Raw genomic sequence first — 17709 nt, forward strand, 5'->3', positions numbered from 1 at the left:
GAAGGGTTTCCAGACATTTATTTCTGGAACTGTACACCAGATATTAAAATACAACAAATACAAAATAATGCTCAAAAAAATCAGTGTTTATGTACAAATATTAAAACCAATGCAATAGCGACTTCCTCTTGAACATCTGATACTAAATCATGTTCCGATTGTCACTAAATTTATTGTTATGCACAGGGTACTTTGAACTGAGAATAACTGGAATCTCTGTTTTATTAAGACGACTATAACCATATGTACTTATTTTACAGTTGATAGTATTTTCCTTTTTTTTTTTTTTTCAATTAAAAATAGGAATAAAAGAAAAAATAGTAACCTGGTCATTATTTTATAAATTACTGTATTTAGTTTTCCTATCTGTAGACAATGTGCTTGTAATGCTGGGCAAATAATGTCCCTGTTGGTCAGTCCATCCATTAGTTTACATTCAAAGTTAAAATACTCACTAGAGACTTTGGTTAAGTTATGTAATACCACTATGTTCTACTGGATCTGATTTTTTCATTCATTTTTGACCCTCAGATTTAAAAATTAAAAACAGGAAACAATTGTACAATTCATTGACCTAATTGTACACAATTTAGTATTCTTCAAACAGTATTGTACATCCTTCAAGTAAATTCAGCAGTTTGACCATGACAAGAGGAAAACTAAACATTTAAAAATCTAGCATGAGAAGATGATGTATGACTAACAAAAGTAAAAGTATTGCTATAATCACAGCACCAGTTACACTTCTAAATGAATCAGCTATCCTCTTCAGATTCCCTGTACATAAAAAGGATACATTTACCAACACTGCAATTGCCCATTATGGATTTTTGGTTTGTTTGTATGAAGAAAAAGTGTGGCAAAGAATAAAGAATTCATCACAGTTTGTTATAAGAATTGTGCTTCACCATCTAAGAACCAAGGCAAGGTAATTTCTTCATATGCTTGCAATTCAGTTATCTTCATGCTGACTTTCAAAACGCAATTCTTTTAATAAACAGTAACAAGTTCTCCATTTAAATGTTTAAACTGAGAGAAAAATAAGTAAGTCCAGCTTTTAAAAGAAGAATTCAATAAATAGCTATTTTACATGGATAAAGTCATAGTGGTACAAATTTATGAATGTCACATCAAGCATGCACAAAAATGTTCCTATACACAGAAGTAGTCAGAAAATATTGAAATAGATATCTAAAAAGATATGAAGAATTTACATATTTACAAAATCTTGCAAATTATTGCCTCATTTTAACAAGGAATTAAAAGTAAACGATACCAGCTAGCTAGCCAACAGGCTAAATAAGATCAGCATTTAAAAATCTACTAGACTAGCCGGAATTCATTTTTCTCTCATATCATTTTCTGAATTTTGGTCAAAAGTCTTTATTAAATAACTAAAGTGTCCATTCAACTTGCTGACAACCCAAACCTTAGACAAGTCTCTGTCTACATTAAGATCTCAGCAATGCATAGATAAACTGAATATATTACTGCATCAGCTAATGAGAATGGGCATGTTCATTTAAGTGCAACTGGTATAAGCATTCAGTCATCTTTGTATAATGATTTTTATACACACCAGCCACTCACTGTAAACCCATAGATAAAATTGAATGTATAACAATGAAGGAATATGGCCAGTATTTTACAAAATTACATAAAATGTGTTGATTCATAAACAAAAGAAACAGGATACAAAGTTCAGCACAAAACACAGCAACAAGAAGCTGACAACTTGGCTAAAAAATGTCAGAGTACAACACAGGGCCAAGGCTACCTGTTAATTACTGTGTACTTACCAAAATTACACGTTCTGGATGTATAAATTAAGAACTGATTACAAATTATCTCTGCTTTTGTCCACTGTGCTAAACTGATCTGCATTTAATGTGGTAAGTGTGCTATTGTGTAAACAATTCAAAGCAATCTTCATTACAATGCCATAAACTCCATACTCTGCATCCGAAAGTCAGGATGACAATGCAGTTCACAGTATGCATAATAAATACCCTCTTCCCTTTCAAATATTAGTCACTACTTTCTAATTACTCAGAATGACCTTGAAGCAACTATTACATATATCAACAATGCAAAACTAATCGCTTGAATAATGAAAACAAGTTAGTGGCAATTAAGTTTAAAATATGAACAGTGCAAAGAAAAGTATGGAGGGAAAGCAGTAATCTTACTGAAATATGGTTTGGATTCCTATTAAAAAAACCTGCAAGTTGTATGCTACAACATGTTACACACCAGTACTATGTTTGATTTGACTCTCCCACAAAAATTAGAAGAAGTGTTTGCAAGACAAATGTTCTGGATGGCTGAACTGGACCCAATGTTCAGAATAAAAATTCACTGAAGTAAAATAGTTACTTTTGTGGGAAACATTTTTACTCGTCCTTTCCTATTTGACCAAGCTAGCAAAATGCCATTTTTCAGCCAATGACTTTGACAAAACAAATAAATGCAATCCACACTAAAGAAAAGCTTTTAAATACATACTTCAAGGTTCTACTACTTCTGTATAAACTAGACAGTCCCTCAAAACTGTAACACTTTGAACTGCAGTACTCCAAACAATTTAAGATGTCTTCCAAAACATAGACTGTTTAATGGTAAATCCTAAACTGTGCAGACTGTAGGTTTATGCAACAACAGCTGCCTTAGGAAAGTTAAGTTACACAATTACGTTACTCTTCAAGTTGTGGACAAACCTCATCAGAATACAACAGCCAAAAATGCATCTGTTTAAGCCAGTCAGTTTAAAGCACACAGACACCTCTGGCAGTATAATTACTTCTTGTAAGGTAGCCATGGCCTATAATTTTGCAACAGCATCCAAGTGTAGGTCTTCATACTTTACTCGTGTTAAGTCCCTTGTGCTAGCTTCCACCAAGATGAACTTGCTGTTTTGTAAACTGAAGTGCTCTAGTTTAGTATCACATGAGAGAAGGTTCCATTTAAAAAACATCCTTGTATGTTTGTGCAGTTTAAATTAAAGAAGCCCATCCCTGCCTTTATAAGAAAGAAAATGCTACATTGCGCAGGGATCAGGATTGGTACCTGTAAACATTGTTATTCCACTGCATTTGTGACAGCAAAAGTAACTTAGACTAAAAAGCCACTCCAATCAGTTCAGAACTTCTGTGCTGGTTTTGAAATGGTGGCCTCTGTCTACAGGCTTTAAAAAAAAAAAATTGAAGCAGAGCTTAAAGCTGCACCACAGAGTTCTCTTAGTCCCAAACTCTGCCAGACATCCTATGACATTTCCACATTTATGGACTGAAAAAAGAAATTACTCTTGATAAATCAAGATAATAGTTCTATACATACAAAGACATCACTGATGTCATAATGTTCAAACTTCCAGTGAAAGACTAAGCAAACCTGATAGCTCCCATCAAGTTTACTACTACTGCATAAAGTACCCACTGTTTGTTTCGTTTTCCATAGTCATTCTGAGTGAAGAGCAGTATGTTGGTGAAGAGTGTGGGTGTTGATAAAACCGTTTGTCTCATTTGAAGATAGACTACTGAAGTCAGCCACTGAAACAGCCATTTTGGCACTGGTAATATGGTGTGTATGGTTCTCAAAGTCCACACCAAGGTTATTTACAGAGACATCATTCATGAAGGATTCTGGGACAGCAATTCCCATTTTCAATCTCTTTGCGGGTCTTTCTGTATCCTCACTGCACATGTTCATTGGGTTTAGCTCTGAATGATAAAAGCCAGTCTCAAATAAATTAAAACAATCACTTTCACCATTGCTTGGCAAGTTAAGCAACTCTTCTGTTCCAACAGGCACATGATTAACTGGTGCTCGGGGTAAGCTGTCCATAGGAGGAAAGGCATCATCCAGGCAGTTCACATCTGAAGCATGGCAGACTGTAGCTACGGTATTTGTCAATGCTGGAAAAACAGATGAACACAAATGTAAATGAAATAGTAGTTTATGTATTCACAACAGTTAGGAGTTTTGTTTTCCTTGATTTACCTGTCAACTCATTGGCAGTGATGGAGTTCAGAATGCTTAGCTGTTGATCAGGAATGGTTTCTGCTCGACTATTAGATGTTAAGGCTGGAGTGTGCACTGCTCCACCAAGGGCTTCTGCTTCATCTACCAAACGATCCATGTAGTCCCTAAAAGAATATTACAACCACAATGGGTTATTTAACATGAAATCAAAGCCTAGAATGATGACACAATTTAATTTTAGTTGCCATAGGCACAGCAGCATTACACTGCAAGGATGGGAGAAAAAATAAATCTTCTACATTTAGGATTTGCAACAGAATACATATTCCAGCATTATACTTACGTAACTCCTGGATGATGGTTATATCTCTTCTTTCCAAATCTTGTTTGCTGAGCAAAATAATCGTAACGTTCTGACTTCTTCCACATGTAATAGAAAGCCACACACTCAGCAACTGTTCTGGTTCTTACCTAAAAAAAGGCAAGAAGGACTGACAAGATTAATGCACAGACATTTTGTCATCTCTGCAGTTCCCATACCCCTGCAATATTGTTAGATTTATTACTCCAGTATCTGGAATAAACAAATTCAGTTACAGACTCTGAAGAGATCCAAAGTTTCATGTAACTGTTATGTCAGGTTCTACTGTATTACATTGTTGTATGTTCTTTTTCACAGATTGAAACTGTATCTATATCTGAAACATTTCAGTTCATAAACCATGTAACAATTTTTAAATTGTAAGACTGTGAGACAGGCTCTTGGAAGGAAAAAACTCATCAGATCATGACCTAAGAGTAGTAGGCCAAAAAAGACAACGGGTACTGATTTCTTTTGGGAAAATCAGGAACTGTTGAGGTTTGAAAACAGATATGCACAACAGTATGTTTAAACAAAACAAAATTGTTGTCTTGTTGAGAAGACATTAAGGACTCCAAAGATTCATTTTGATGTATATTAACCTGAAATCTGACAAACACATCAGTCTCATAAAGAAAAAAAAACCTCAAGATGGTATCAAAACATAAAGGAAGTACACAAAGTTTGGAAGTGTCCATATTGATATATATATTTTTGATCAAAAAATATCCAATCCTTATTCTTCAAGCACAAAGGAGTTAATCAGAAGCAATCCAGATCAAGATTAGAATTCCTTCAATTAGCCAGAAAACACAAACCTGATAGATGAGTACAGTACCTTCTGAAAACACAAAAAGCTAAGCCTGCGTTTGTACAATTACACCTTTCTTGTGATAAAAAGAAAGTTAGGATGGGTTTTCCCCTCCCACAGCCACAGTATGCGGGTTTTATACTTTAGGAGAGACAAGCATTTTAACTAAAACATAATATAAATGCATAAATAGAAGCGATGTCAGCGCAAGTCAATTTCAGAGACAGTATTTAGCTTTTTCAATGACATCTGAGGTAACCTTAGCACAAAAATGCCCAACTGGTTGCGGTACGTTGGTTCTTATTTCACATTTCTGCATGACTTTGGACAAATGTATTGCTTTTAGAGATTTCCAGCATCATATCATCTACCAGTTCTTCCATTTAATTGTAAAACACTAACCTTGTTTTTCTGTATGAGATGGAAGTCTTTTCCATAAATCAGAAGTGCGTGTTCAAAGCTTCTGCATTCTTCTTCTGTCCATGCTGTCATCTCTTCTAGCCAATAACAAAAACAGCATATTATTTGTGCTCAAGAAACTTTTACAGACAATAAAATAATTGTGTTGCTAATGCATGAATATTCAAACACACTGTTAAAAACAATAGGTTATTTAGACCCAGTTCTTTACTGTACAGATATCCTACCCCAAATCTAACACTCCTATTTATAAAGACTCATGGAAGAGTTTGATTTCTAAAATCTTTTATCCTTGAGGGCAAAGGATATTCAAAAACTGATTATTTCCTATGAAATTTGTCATAAAAAAGACTTAAAACATCATGAAGGTATTCGATTAATTTTCTGACATACTTCTTGCATAGGTCACTGATCAATATCAACTGAATATCAAGTTACATAGAGTATGTATGTTAAGCCCCCAGAACTGTTTTTACTAAATCACAGAAAGGTTTGGATTGGAATGGACCTTAAAGACCACCCAGTTCCATCCCCCTGCCATGGGCAGGGACACCTCCCACCAGACCAGGTTGCCCAAAACCCCATCCAGCCTGGCCTTGAGCACCTCCAGGGATGGGGCAGCCACAGCTTCTCTGGACAACCTGTGCCAGGGCCTCATCACGCTCACAGTAAATATTTTTTTTCCTTTTATCTCACCCAAACCTACCCTCTTTTAGTTTAAAGCCATTACTTCTTGTCCTATCACTCCACTCCCTGACAAAGAGTCCCTCCCCAGCTTTCCTGTAAGCCCCCTTTAGGTACTGGAAGGCTGATATGATGTCTCCCCAGAGCCTTCTCTTCTCCAGGCTGAACAACCCCAGCTCTCTCAGCCTGTCTTCATAGGAGAAGTGCTCCAGCCCTCTGGTCACCTTTGTGGCCCTCCTCTGGACTCTCTCTAATACGTCCATGCCCTTCTTGTGCTGTGGAACCCAGAGCTGAACAGAACTGAAAGAATACATTGCCGGCTCACAATAAAATCTGATTTTCATGTAAGGGAGTAATAAAACTAGGGGCAAGCAAGGCAGAAGTCCATTTTCCACTTAACTCAAAGTTTTCCAAATTCTACCAAAGGCCTGCAGAACAATATGGTGGATTCAGATTAGGGTTGACATAACACAACGCTGATGCAGTGAAGAAAAGAGTAGGGCTCATTTACGTAGCCAGCTATGTTTTCCTCATTCCGGTATAAATGCCATCAAATTATTGTTGTGTGTGCCCCTTTGCTGGAGGTGTCAGGACCAGGTTGGACAACCTGGGCAACCTGGTGGCATTCCTGGCAGGGGGGATGGAACTGGGTGATCTTTAAGGTCTCATTCCACCCAAGATGTTCTATGATTGTTGACCATGAACTCAAACTGTAACAAGGGTGAGAACTGCCTTACAGGAGCAAAATCACAGCTTCTTTCCCATCCCTCAGTCTGTGCCATTCTTACAGCTGCAGTGGAGGAAAGAAGGGAAGAAAAGGTGTAAGAGCTGATCCTGTAAACTTGCATAAATTTGCAAACTTCTCTAGCAGAAATTTCCAACAGATTATACTTAATCCGTGCTAAAGACATGATGGATAGGGAAATGTCTAGAAAAACCTTGAGTAAGAATCAGATTGACAGGCAACTTTAAGATTTTTTTCCCAATGCATTTCTGAAAAATCATATACTATTTCTTACCCTGAGACGCCTTTCCATTTGAACAGTATCTCTCAATTGCTTCTTTAACGTTATGGCTACTCTTGAGAAGTTCATACAGAGCCTACAAAATAAAAGAAGATTTAGATCGTATATTTGCAAGTGTATGCAAAGATTGTATATTTGCAAACTTTTTAAAGAAGAACCCTCTTCTTTATAAAAAGAGTTAAAGTTTGTAAATATACAATCTAAATTTATGAAACTAGCCTTTCAGTGAGCATGCCTCATATCCAAAAAAGAATTTGTCTTTATTCATGACAAAAATATTTTAAAAAAATCAGTCAAAACCAAAACTTTCAAAAAGTCGAAGCAAGGTTTAAACAAGCAAATGTAAAATATGCAGTTATTTAAAAAACACCTGGATTTGTGGAGTGTGACAATTAGAAGATCAAAATACTGCCAACATTCAAATACATGTAATTTGCCTAAATAAGCACATGCTTAAGATTACAAATAAGATCCTGATCCTAATAATATTCTAAACTAAAAAAAAAAAAAAGAAACAATTACATTGAGTATTGCTGTCTTTATAATACAAGCAAAGAAAGAGAACACCATAATTACAAAGCAATGTATCACAAATGGAACAGGATATAAAACATACTTGCTCATTGTCCCGTGTATGTAGTCCTTCAGGAATTCTGCCAATCATTTTTTCATTTCCTGTTCTTAAGGAGGTTTCAAAAAGGTATTCTTTAACTTTATTTTCTGAGATCACATCAGGCTTCCAAAGTAAATGGTCTTCGTTTTCATAGGCTGTTAAAACAGAAATCCATTAACACCAGGTGTGACATTTTAAGGACTATAACATAAAAGCTATTTTACAAAGACAGAGAACAGGAACGCAAAAGAAATCAAATCAAATACCATCATGCCACTTATATATTGCAGCTCACTTTTTGCACAAATGCCTCAGTTAAAAGACAAACTGCTGTATGGTGTGGTGAAGAGATCCAGGTTCCATGAGGGTGAGATAAGGGACTGAACTCTCCAGAGTCTTTTCATAGGAATGGTTTGTAGACTGCTAGATGATTCAATCAAATTATGCATGTATACACATCATCTTCATACGAACAAACTAGCAAACCACTCTGTTTTATTCCGATGTGTATCAGGTTTACATGGCAAAGATTTGGTAGTGGGGGACTGCAGGGGTGGCCTCTGTGAGCAAAGCCCAGCAGCTGCCTCATGTCAGAGCAGAGCCAGCTCCAGACAGCTGCAAAAGGGACTCATCACTGGCCAGAGCCAAGGCAGGGAATGACACTGGTTGGGCCACTGGAAGAGCAGAGTCAAGGAAGGGGAAAAAAATACTGCTGGGGAACAGCAACTGGGAGAGAGAGAGGAGTGAGAAGCAGCCCTGCAGCCACCAGGTCATTGCAGGAGGAGGGCAGGAGGTGCTGCAGGCTCACAGCAGCAGTTCCCCTGCGGGCTGTGCAGGGAGAGGCCCCTGGTGGAGCAGGCTGTCCCCCTGCAGCCCATGGGTCCCACATGGAGCAGATCTCCACGCTGCAGCCCCCCCATGGGTGGAGGAGGCCCCGGTGGAGCAGGTGGATGTGGCCTGGAGGAGGCTGCAGGAGCAGGGGGTCTGGGGGGAGCTGCCCCCACCCGTGGGGGACCCGTGCTGGAGCAGGTTGCTCCTGGGGGATGGATGGACCCCGTGGGACGGAGCCGTGTGGGAGCAGTGCTTGAAGAGCTGCTGCCTGTGGGCAGCCCCCGCAGGCTCAGTTGGGGAAGGACGGCATCCATGGGAGGGACCCCACGGGAACTGACCACAGTCCCCACTCCCCATTCCCCTGCACTGCTCAAGGGGAGGGTAGGAGAGGGTGAATGGAGGGAAGGTGTTTTTGGTTTGCCTTTAGTTTCTCACTGTTTTAAACTGCTAGTGATAGGCAACAAATTACATCAATCTCCTTCTACTGAGGCTGTTTTGCCCATGATGATAACTGCTGAGTGATCTCCCTGTCTTTACCTCAACCCTTGAGCCATTTCCATGTTATTTTCTCCCCCTTATCCTTTGACGAGGGGGAGTGAGAAAGCAGTGTTATGGAATTTAGCTAGCCATCTGTGCCAAACCACGGCAAACCGTTTTCAGCAAATAACTTACAGTTTACAGTAACATTGTAGAAAATTACTTTAATATTTTAAATATTATACATCTGGGAAGAGAAAAAAATAGAAGAGGAGGCTGCTAACTGATCACTTTCAACAAGAATTTGCCAAAACTTACTTATCTGAATAGAATTTAGGTCTTCATGGTGTTATTTCTTTTTGTGTTCGTTAACAACCAAGTTTTGTAATCTTGTACACTGCATGTTTTACAAACAATAAAGGGTGGATAGTCTTTCATAGTACACTGTCTTTCATGTATGTACCCTCTTAAGTAGCTTGACAGACAACATATCAGTCCTAAAGAAGATTTGGCTTGAACCTTTGCCAGTCTGTGCACACATTGTAAGATCTATAGTTTAATCTAGAATTTAACCAACAGATGTGATTAACATTGCATATAATGTTTCATGTAATCTCTTTGTAATGCAAAATTCAGCATTTTTCACACACAAGCATAATGGATGTTACAGTAGAGAGGCAAAGAATCTTCTCTAACCTCTCATAAAACTGCAGGTAACAGTACTAAGTAAAGGTGAGAAATAAAGTTACATCTTCTCAGAAAGTGATGTTATGGCATGATACAGAAAGATTTCAAATGGATATGTTATAAGCATAAGGTTTATAGAAAAACTGAGCTGCCATCTATGACAGTTGCAGCAGCTGGGACTACATGGCAGAAATATAAGCCTGTCTGCCATCACCACCTCTTCAGCTAGTACAGAAGAGGCTATCACAGGATCACCTTTACGTAGAGGGGGACGATTCTGGAATTGCTGCAGTGTAATGCCAGAACTCTGAAGCCTGTTTATTCCAGTACATGCAGTGTTTCAGAGTACCTCCACCTTACACCTCTGAGTGCTACTGACCCTCAGGTCCTACCTCCTTTATTTTTTTCCCCTTTCACTAATCAAGACAATCCAGCATTTCTTGCTGGAGTCCATGCCTGACATTCTCAAGAGGAGCTCCATGGGTTCTCCAATCCTGAGAGCTACCACACTGCTGGCCGGGCCAGCAGACATGACTCTCACCAGCTCTCTAGCATCAGCTCATTCCACTGAAAGTTGTTAGGTTAACTCCCTCATGGTCATCCTCTGGTTATTCTCTAATTCTTGGCTGATAAAAAATCAAGTATAAACAGTAAAAGGGCTATCCAGATAAATCTTGGTTTTATTCCTCCATTTCTTGCAACTGGTAAGCATCATGCTTGAATCTTCAAAAACAGGAAGCTGCCCTAGGTTTCTTACAGAACAAGAGATGTTCACTCACTAATGCTTCCAGCTCTGCAGTTAACAGCCTTCTTCTCTATTACAAACCATCATTGGCAATGGTGAAAAGACTTCATATGCTTCATTAGAATAATATTCCCATGAAATGTGTTGTTTTGAAAGCAAGTACCTGACAGAATTTTGAAAACTTACAGAAAAAACAAAACAAAACAAAACACAGAATGCCTTTCATTTATTAAGGTATCTCCCAAACTGTTCCTTAATTTCACAGTTGTTCTATCCATGAGAAAATTTCTCTTTTTTTTTATTCCACTGCTATCTGTGTTGCACTTTTCTCATAGTGAAAACCTTTAAAGATACTAAATAAAACTCTTAGATTATTTTTTATATTCAAGCACAACTGTAGTTTTTAATCCAAATTTACAATGGAATAATATCAGACTTAGAATGTGTTTTGTAAAAGACAAAATGTATCAGGACCTGTATCTCCTTCTCATGCCATGGAAATTGAAAACAGTTTATTATGCTTTCTATATCCATTTCACAGCCCACAGTTTTGCTTGCCAAACAACAACAAAAAAAATTTAAAAAGCAACTAAAGAAAAATACTGTTTTGAAGATCTTCATTGTAAACTAGGTTACAAACTCATGGGCCAGTTATGATTCTCTGAGGAAAGTATTTCCTTCTTGACCCAGTGTTTGCTTCCTCCTAAAATCACTAGCTACTTCTGAATTAATGTTGTAATCCACACTCCTATGTCTTCTTGAGAATGTCTTCTTGAAGTCGTAGAATCACATTTCTGAGCAATAATTATATGGTTGCATCACTTCACATTTTTAGTATTTTTAAAGTCTCTGAGATTTTAACTATGTCATTGACTTTACAATAAAAAAATTAATCAACTGCTACACAGAAGCATAAGATAAAAAGTAAAATAGGCAGAAGAACTTACCCTTTTCTTCATCACTGTACCTGCCAAGGTAAGGTGGAATTTCAGCCTGATACTGTGAACCAACCATTATTTCCTGAAGATGTTAAAAAAAAAAAAAAAAAAAAGAGAAAAATATAATCAATATTTTTCACATGGAAGCATTAAAAACTGCCATTTACTTGGCATTCAGCACAGGGAATTTCAGAACTAAGGTATTATTTTAAATATGTACTCAAAATCATAACATAGAAACTACTATTAAAAAATGTTAGCTTTCTGTTTGATTGTCTTAAGAAACAGTAATTACCTTTCTCAAATCTTCAGATGAATTACCATTGTCTGCCTCTACGTCTTCACCATCTGACTCTTTATCTCCATCACACGTAGTGTTTGCTTCAGACACAAAAAAGTTTTGTTTTAGCTAGGAAGCATTTTCAGTTTAAACATAACTGCAAGACATTCGTTATCTTTTGCTTTTGAGAGGAACGCCTGCTTTTATTCAGGAAGACACCGATCATGATTCTGTTGATCTAACCTTCTGACAAAGGGTCAAACTATAGCATTAAGTCATAAAGCACTGCCAATTGTATGCTACAGAACTGAAACATTCATCCTCACTGCAACTGAACCAATTTACTAACAGATAAAGGAAATGCAATCATTTTTCTTCATTGTTTTTTTCAATGAAAGCTTGTAACTTACTGAAAAGGTACGAGAAAATAATAATTAAAAAAAAATAAATAAATCTAGGGCTAAAACTTAGCCCCAGTTAATCAAAAAAAAAAAAAAAAAAAAAAAAAGTAATGTAGAAGGCAAGTCTTTTTTACCTAGCAAAGACTTTAATCAGAAGTTTTAATGGGTATTCAAGACATTATTTTAAACAAGGCTGCTTCAAGATGAAGCAAAGATACAGCAGCAATATGCAAAACAGAATAAGCAAAAGACAGCTCATTCATTACTCTTTTCTACGTTTTTTTTTTTTTTTTCTCTTTCTCTCCTTGGGAAGGCAGACAGCAGAGCGCTCTACGTAATTCAAATACAGTACTTCACAGAATAACACATATTTTAGAATCTGGAACAGTCTGCTACTGTATTCTGAAGTAATTCTATTTTTATAGATGTATAATCCCTGGTAGAACGGAATCTACCATTATAATAAGATTAAAGCTATTTTTTATTCTCAAACTACAGTATGCTCAAAAATGGGGTTGCATTTTTAACTTCGTCACACCTAACTAGAACTTTCAACATCGTAGACAAAATCCAAAAATACATTGACAGAGGCTCCTCTTCTGTCATTATTAGAATCACTAGTCTCTCTCTTTTTGCTGTTAGAAGAAGCAGACAAGAAGCTAACATGAATTTATGAAATAACGTTATGCCTGGATAATCACATGCAATTATTTATTTCCAATTAATCCAATGTTTAACTTAACTTTGCCTTAGTATTAGAGAAATGAAAAGGGAACACAAAAAAAGATAAGACTGCCAACAGGACAGACACAGTAAAATGGTGTCAATAATTAGTAAATATTTGATTTAAAATGACCAACCAGAAGTTCTAATAGAGAAAGAGTAACATGCTAACAGAAAAACATGGTAGCTGAAAGCAAAGATGACTGTTCCTTAATCCTAAGTAAGATGAGGGTTTTTTCCATAAAGCTGCCTCATTTTCAGTGTCGTATTTGTTACCAATTCATGAGCAACGTTTAAGTGCCACCGAATTTGGTGTTTCCTTAATTTAAAAAGTGCACTGCAATTTTTAAGGTTTTAGAATAGGGTTTTAGGATATAAGAATATATAAGAATATGGTTTAAGGATTTAAGGTTTAGAGTATCTCTTTCAATATGAATTTCTTAGACTACACCTTAGCAACATGTGAAGAACTACAACTGCAGGTGACTGAGGCAGCACCTTTATCATCCTTCACCTCTCGAAGGCTGAACTCCCCCAAGAAATAGCTTAAGACACTTGCCAAATTGAAACCATGATAAAATCCTTCGGCTCACCCTATGAAGTCCCATAGAAAAGTGCTGTATGTATGAAAGAAAAAATCACAAAGAAATCACAGCCATGTTCATATCCTCAGGCTGAATGGAGGAGTCACTAGCTTAAAAATGGCAGCAAAGTTTTAGTAGAAAAACACTAACTTAAAAGAATATGCTACAGATTCATGTCATTCACTAAAATACTGAAAACCATAAAAGTGTTCCTCGACACCACACTAAATAGTGATTACAAAAAGTTACTGTATTTGTAGCAAAATTAATCAATTTTATTTTATTTCTTTGAGCATGGCACCAAGTATAGGTCTTCTAGGTAATTAGTAATAATGACCAAAGAACATTCATGTCCAACACCCCCCAAAGCATTATTTCTTATCTCCCGGTAAAGTTAGCAGTCTGCAAATGTGACAGTTTAAGCTAGGAAGCTGTATATAATGCCAGGACTTTTTAGAATACTGTTACAAAATTAGTTTTCCTACATCTTAATGGCCGAGGAAAGAAGTCTGTAGCCTCATGTGAAGTAACCGATGGTGTCAAGTCATCAGCAGAGGACTGTGTTTCTTCATCATCACCCGACAAGAGGTCTTTAGCTATTTCCTCCTGTATCATTAAAATAATAACAAAATAATAATAAAAAACAGTAACAACAACTAAAAAAAAAACCTCAAAATGTCTACTAAGTATAGACCAGTAAGGAGTCAGATTCATCACATTTTGATAATTTAATTAAAATGAATTATTTTACCCTAAGTATCACAGAATCACAGGACAGCTGAGGCTGGAAGGGACCTCTGGGGATCATCTCGTCCAAGCCCCTGTTCAAGCAGGATCACCTAGCACACACTGCACAGGATCACATCCAGGCAGGTTTTCCGTATCTCCAGAGGGAACTCCACAGCCTCTCTGAGCAACCTGTTACAGTGCTCTGTCACCCTCACAGTAAAGAAGTGTCCTCCCATATTCAGAAAGAAATCATTTTAGTAGATTGTACTCCATTCATTAAAAAGCTACTTTGCTCTTCCTAAATCCAAGAACAAATATAACTTTATTTCAGAGTTGACACAGGGGTTCATTTCTCTTTTGTCCTTTAATAAAGTAAAGGTACAAGAAAAAACTCTGCAACCATCAATCTCAGACATTTGTCTAACTGCTTCCAGTGAAAAACACTAATGACAAAATTCTAAAGTTCTGAGGCAACTTCCATTCTTTACATCACAGACACATTGAAACTTTAAGAACCTGCTACCCTTTAAACTCTGGGAAAGAAAAAAAAAATTGCCAGGAACAACCTGGTATCTTACCAAAACACACACAAAAAAATGAATTTTTCATAGGTTAAACAAGAGAAAAGGAAGAAGATAGAAAGACAGAAAAAAAGAAAGAAAAAGCTCACTTCCTCCACTAGCAGACATGTCTGAACCCCTCTGAATGGAGGTTAGGGAGGGAAAGAATGGTATTAGACAACAAGCTGACTACATATTTGTAGCCTCAACACAATCGTGAATCCTAATGAGAATCAGATGTGCAGAGCCATCATTATACTCTACTTTCTGTGGCGTTTACCATTACATCATACTTTCAGAAAGTATTTTTAAAAAGCATATACTTACTACCTATAGATTTTATAATCCAAATTACTGTCTGAATACTCCTTACAAACAAAAATGAGCTTAAAATCTCAGAATTCAATGTTAGCCTGCAAATCATGTAAGCTCATGTTTTTTACATCAGTAATGCAACGCATATAGTCACTGTAGGTAAATACAGTCTCTCTCTCTCTCTCCCTGAAGTTGAGACCTTCCCAAATGATACATATCTGAAAGGAACATTCCAAACATCCAGGAGAGCATTTTCAAGTCATCCACATAAATTTTGAAACATAACACATACGCTGGAATCCAGAATTATTATTTCCGGATGTTGCATACATTAAAATAAAATATAGAACTTTGGGGAAAAATCCCACTTCTCTTTAAAAACAAACAAAATCCTACAGTTCTTTGGATGTGTTTTAGAATAACTGAACTTATTCGTTTCTCATTTGTTGTTATAAATTGCCATTGAAGCTGCCATGCATTTGTAAGTGCAATAAGTGTAACTAGAACCAGATCTTCATTGTCCTTGAAAATTAATAAATTCAAAATAATACAGTAATTATCAATTGCATATTGAAATTGACAAAGATACACATTGTGTAACATCAAGAGGTAGTCAAACATAATTTGAGGTCATTTGGATTTCTGCTTTTAAATTGTAATACCGGTAAAGATGGCTCTCCAACTTACTTTATCTAGAGTCATATCTGGAAGTTCATCTGCAAGTTCACTTGGAGAGCTATCCGCACTGGAACCTGCTATAACTGGAATTGTGGGTTCATAGCCATAGAATGCCAGTAAATCTTCCAATGGCATGTTTCCTTCCTAATACAAGAGGATTTACAAACACTTTAACATATTGCCAAATACTTGTGAACAGTTCAGGCCTAAAAGGATAGGACGTATTTTGAAAAACAAAAGTAAGAACAAACAAAGAAATACTTATTTGAAAGCAGAAAACTTGAATCAAGATTTTAAATATTTTCAGGCACAGGATTGAAATAATTCATCACCACCTCTATTGTCATATAGTGAAGTCCAATCATACAATTCAAGAAAAATCTTTACTAGATGAAACTAAATAGTAATTGACTATTAAACATTGATCCTTATCTGATGATTTGCCTGTATTTCTTCAAGAGAAGATACACTAGGAATACAACCCCCCTACAAGAGAGAACTGCAGAAAAACTTGATTTTAGTCCTACATAGTTACAGCTGCATGTGTAAATTCAAAACCCCACAAAAGTAAACCAAAATAGCAACTCTTTATTCCTCATATCCATTTTCCGCACAACATATTTGGTAGTGACTGCTGAGCAGCTGAGAAAGACAGCTAATGATTTAGAATGCAAAAAAATAATCGAGAGAGAGGCTGGATTTATAATTTTTTCCGACAGTTTTTGATCAAATGATTCTACCAAATACCGTATTTGCAACCTAAGGCAATTAATGAAACAACAAACCATGGAGATTAATTTACCTGATTCAAGCCATCAAAGAATAAGAAATATTTTCCAATATTTATACCTTTAAAAGTTTTATTACCTTTAAAAATTTCTTGTTGAACTCATACACTGATTAAATTACTTGTTTTCTTTAGTCAGCTAAGGTGTTAGTCCTGCAAAGACTTTTCACAATGGGTAAACGTAAACACATGTCCAAGTCTTTCCAGGATCGGGACCTAAAGTAATAAAGTGTTTAAGATGAGTGGCTCTCAGTTCTATTTTCTTCTATTATAGAGGCAATAAGATCATTTTGTGGAGTAATAACTCCATTTTAACCACTAGACTTGGCAAGCTCCTTTGTTATTGTAACTACAAGTTCATAATCAGAAAATGTAATTGTACATGTAGAAGGACAAAAAATCAGGAGTTCATCGAATTCACTGTCAATTCAGTATTTAACTTTTTTATATGGGCTACACAGATACAGCTTCATATTTGATGCCAGAAACTACGCTTTCCTGAAACTCAACCAAAATCTGCAGTTATGTTGAGCAATGTAAGTGGGTCACTGAATGGTAATTCAAGTGGCGTCAATTTGTGGGTGTTCAGCATTCAACAGACATTTGAAATGGGTGATGCACTGACATGGATGAACAAGAGGCGTAAACAGGAAAAGCATGTAATTAAACAGTGTAAAATACACAATACGAAAAGCCAAGGAGCACGTTGGTCATTCTGTACACCCACCAACTGCCAAACTGATAAAACCGAGACAGAAAACTAGCATTTACATAGCGAATGAATGCGATCCATCACGTCCAAAACATAAACGTTTGTTTCCAGATTGGAAAAGCGAGAAATGACCAAGAGAATGAAATACAGCTAGTTGTCACTTAAAAGCACGCACAATGTATAATTTCTACCTATTTCCAACTTCTAAAACTGATCTGAGTGATAAGAAGTGATATTTGATAAGAGGACTTTTAAAGTCAGCTTCAGTGGTTTCTCCTCCAAAGTGAAAGCACTCTTAAATGAAGAAGAGTCTAACTTTAACCTATCTCTAATTCCTTTGAAAAGCCAAATTCAGCCTTTTTGCGAG

At 36.5% G+C, this 17709-nt stretch overlaps 1 protein-coding gene across 6 annotated transcripts in view; it reads right to left on the minus strand.

Annotated features, from left to right (window-relative positions):
• The window catches only part of MIER3 (MIER family member 3), a 20885-nt gene continuing 3176 nt past the window's right edge, over positions 1–17709 (minus strand). For 2 of the 6 annotated variants that reach the window (XM_084503691.1, XM_084503693.1), the window contains 10 exons: positions 15853–15987; positions 14047–14167; positions 11869–11954; positions 11583–11655; positions 7899–8050; positions 7277–7358; positions 5556–5647; positions 4325–4452; positions 4000–4145; positions 1–3914 (listed from right to left, as the gene is read on the minus strand). In XM_084503691.1, the coding sequence (XP_084359817.1) occupies positions 3457–3914; positions 4000–4145; positions 4325–4452; positions 5556–5647; positions 7277–7358; positions 7899–8050; positions 11583–11655; positions 11869–11954; positions 14047–14167; positions 15853–15987 (1473 nt within the window). In that variant the 3' untranslated portion in view covers positions 1–3456. Of the gene's footprint in view, positions 3915–3999; positions 4146–4324; positions 4453–5555; positions 5651–7276; positions 7359–7898; positions 8051–11582; positions 11656–11868; positions 11955–14046; positions 14168–15852; positions 15988–16710; positions 16847–17709 lie in introns of all 6 variants that reach the window. The other 4 variants (XM_084503690.1, XM_084503692.1, XM_084503695.1 and 1 more) reach the window with 3 other exon arrangements.

Source organism: Aythya ferina (assembly GCF_964211825.1).
Source record: "Aythya ferina genome assembly, chromosome: Z".
NCBI lineage: Eukaryota > Metazoa > Chordata > Aves > Anseriformes > Anatidae > Aythya > Aythya ferina.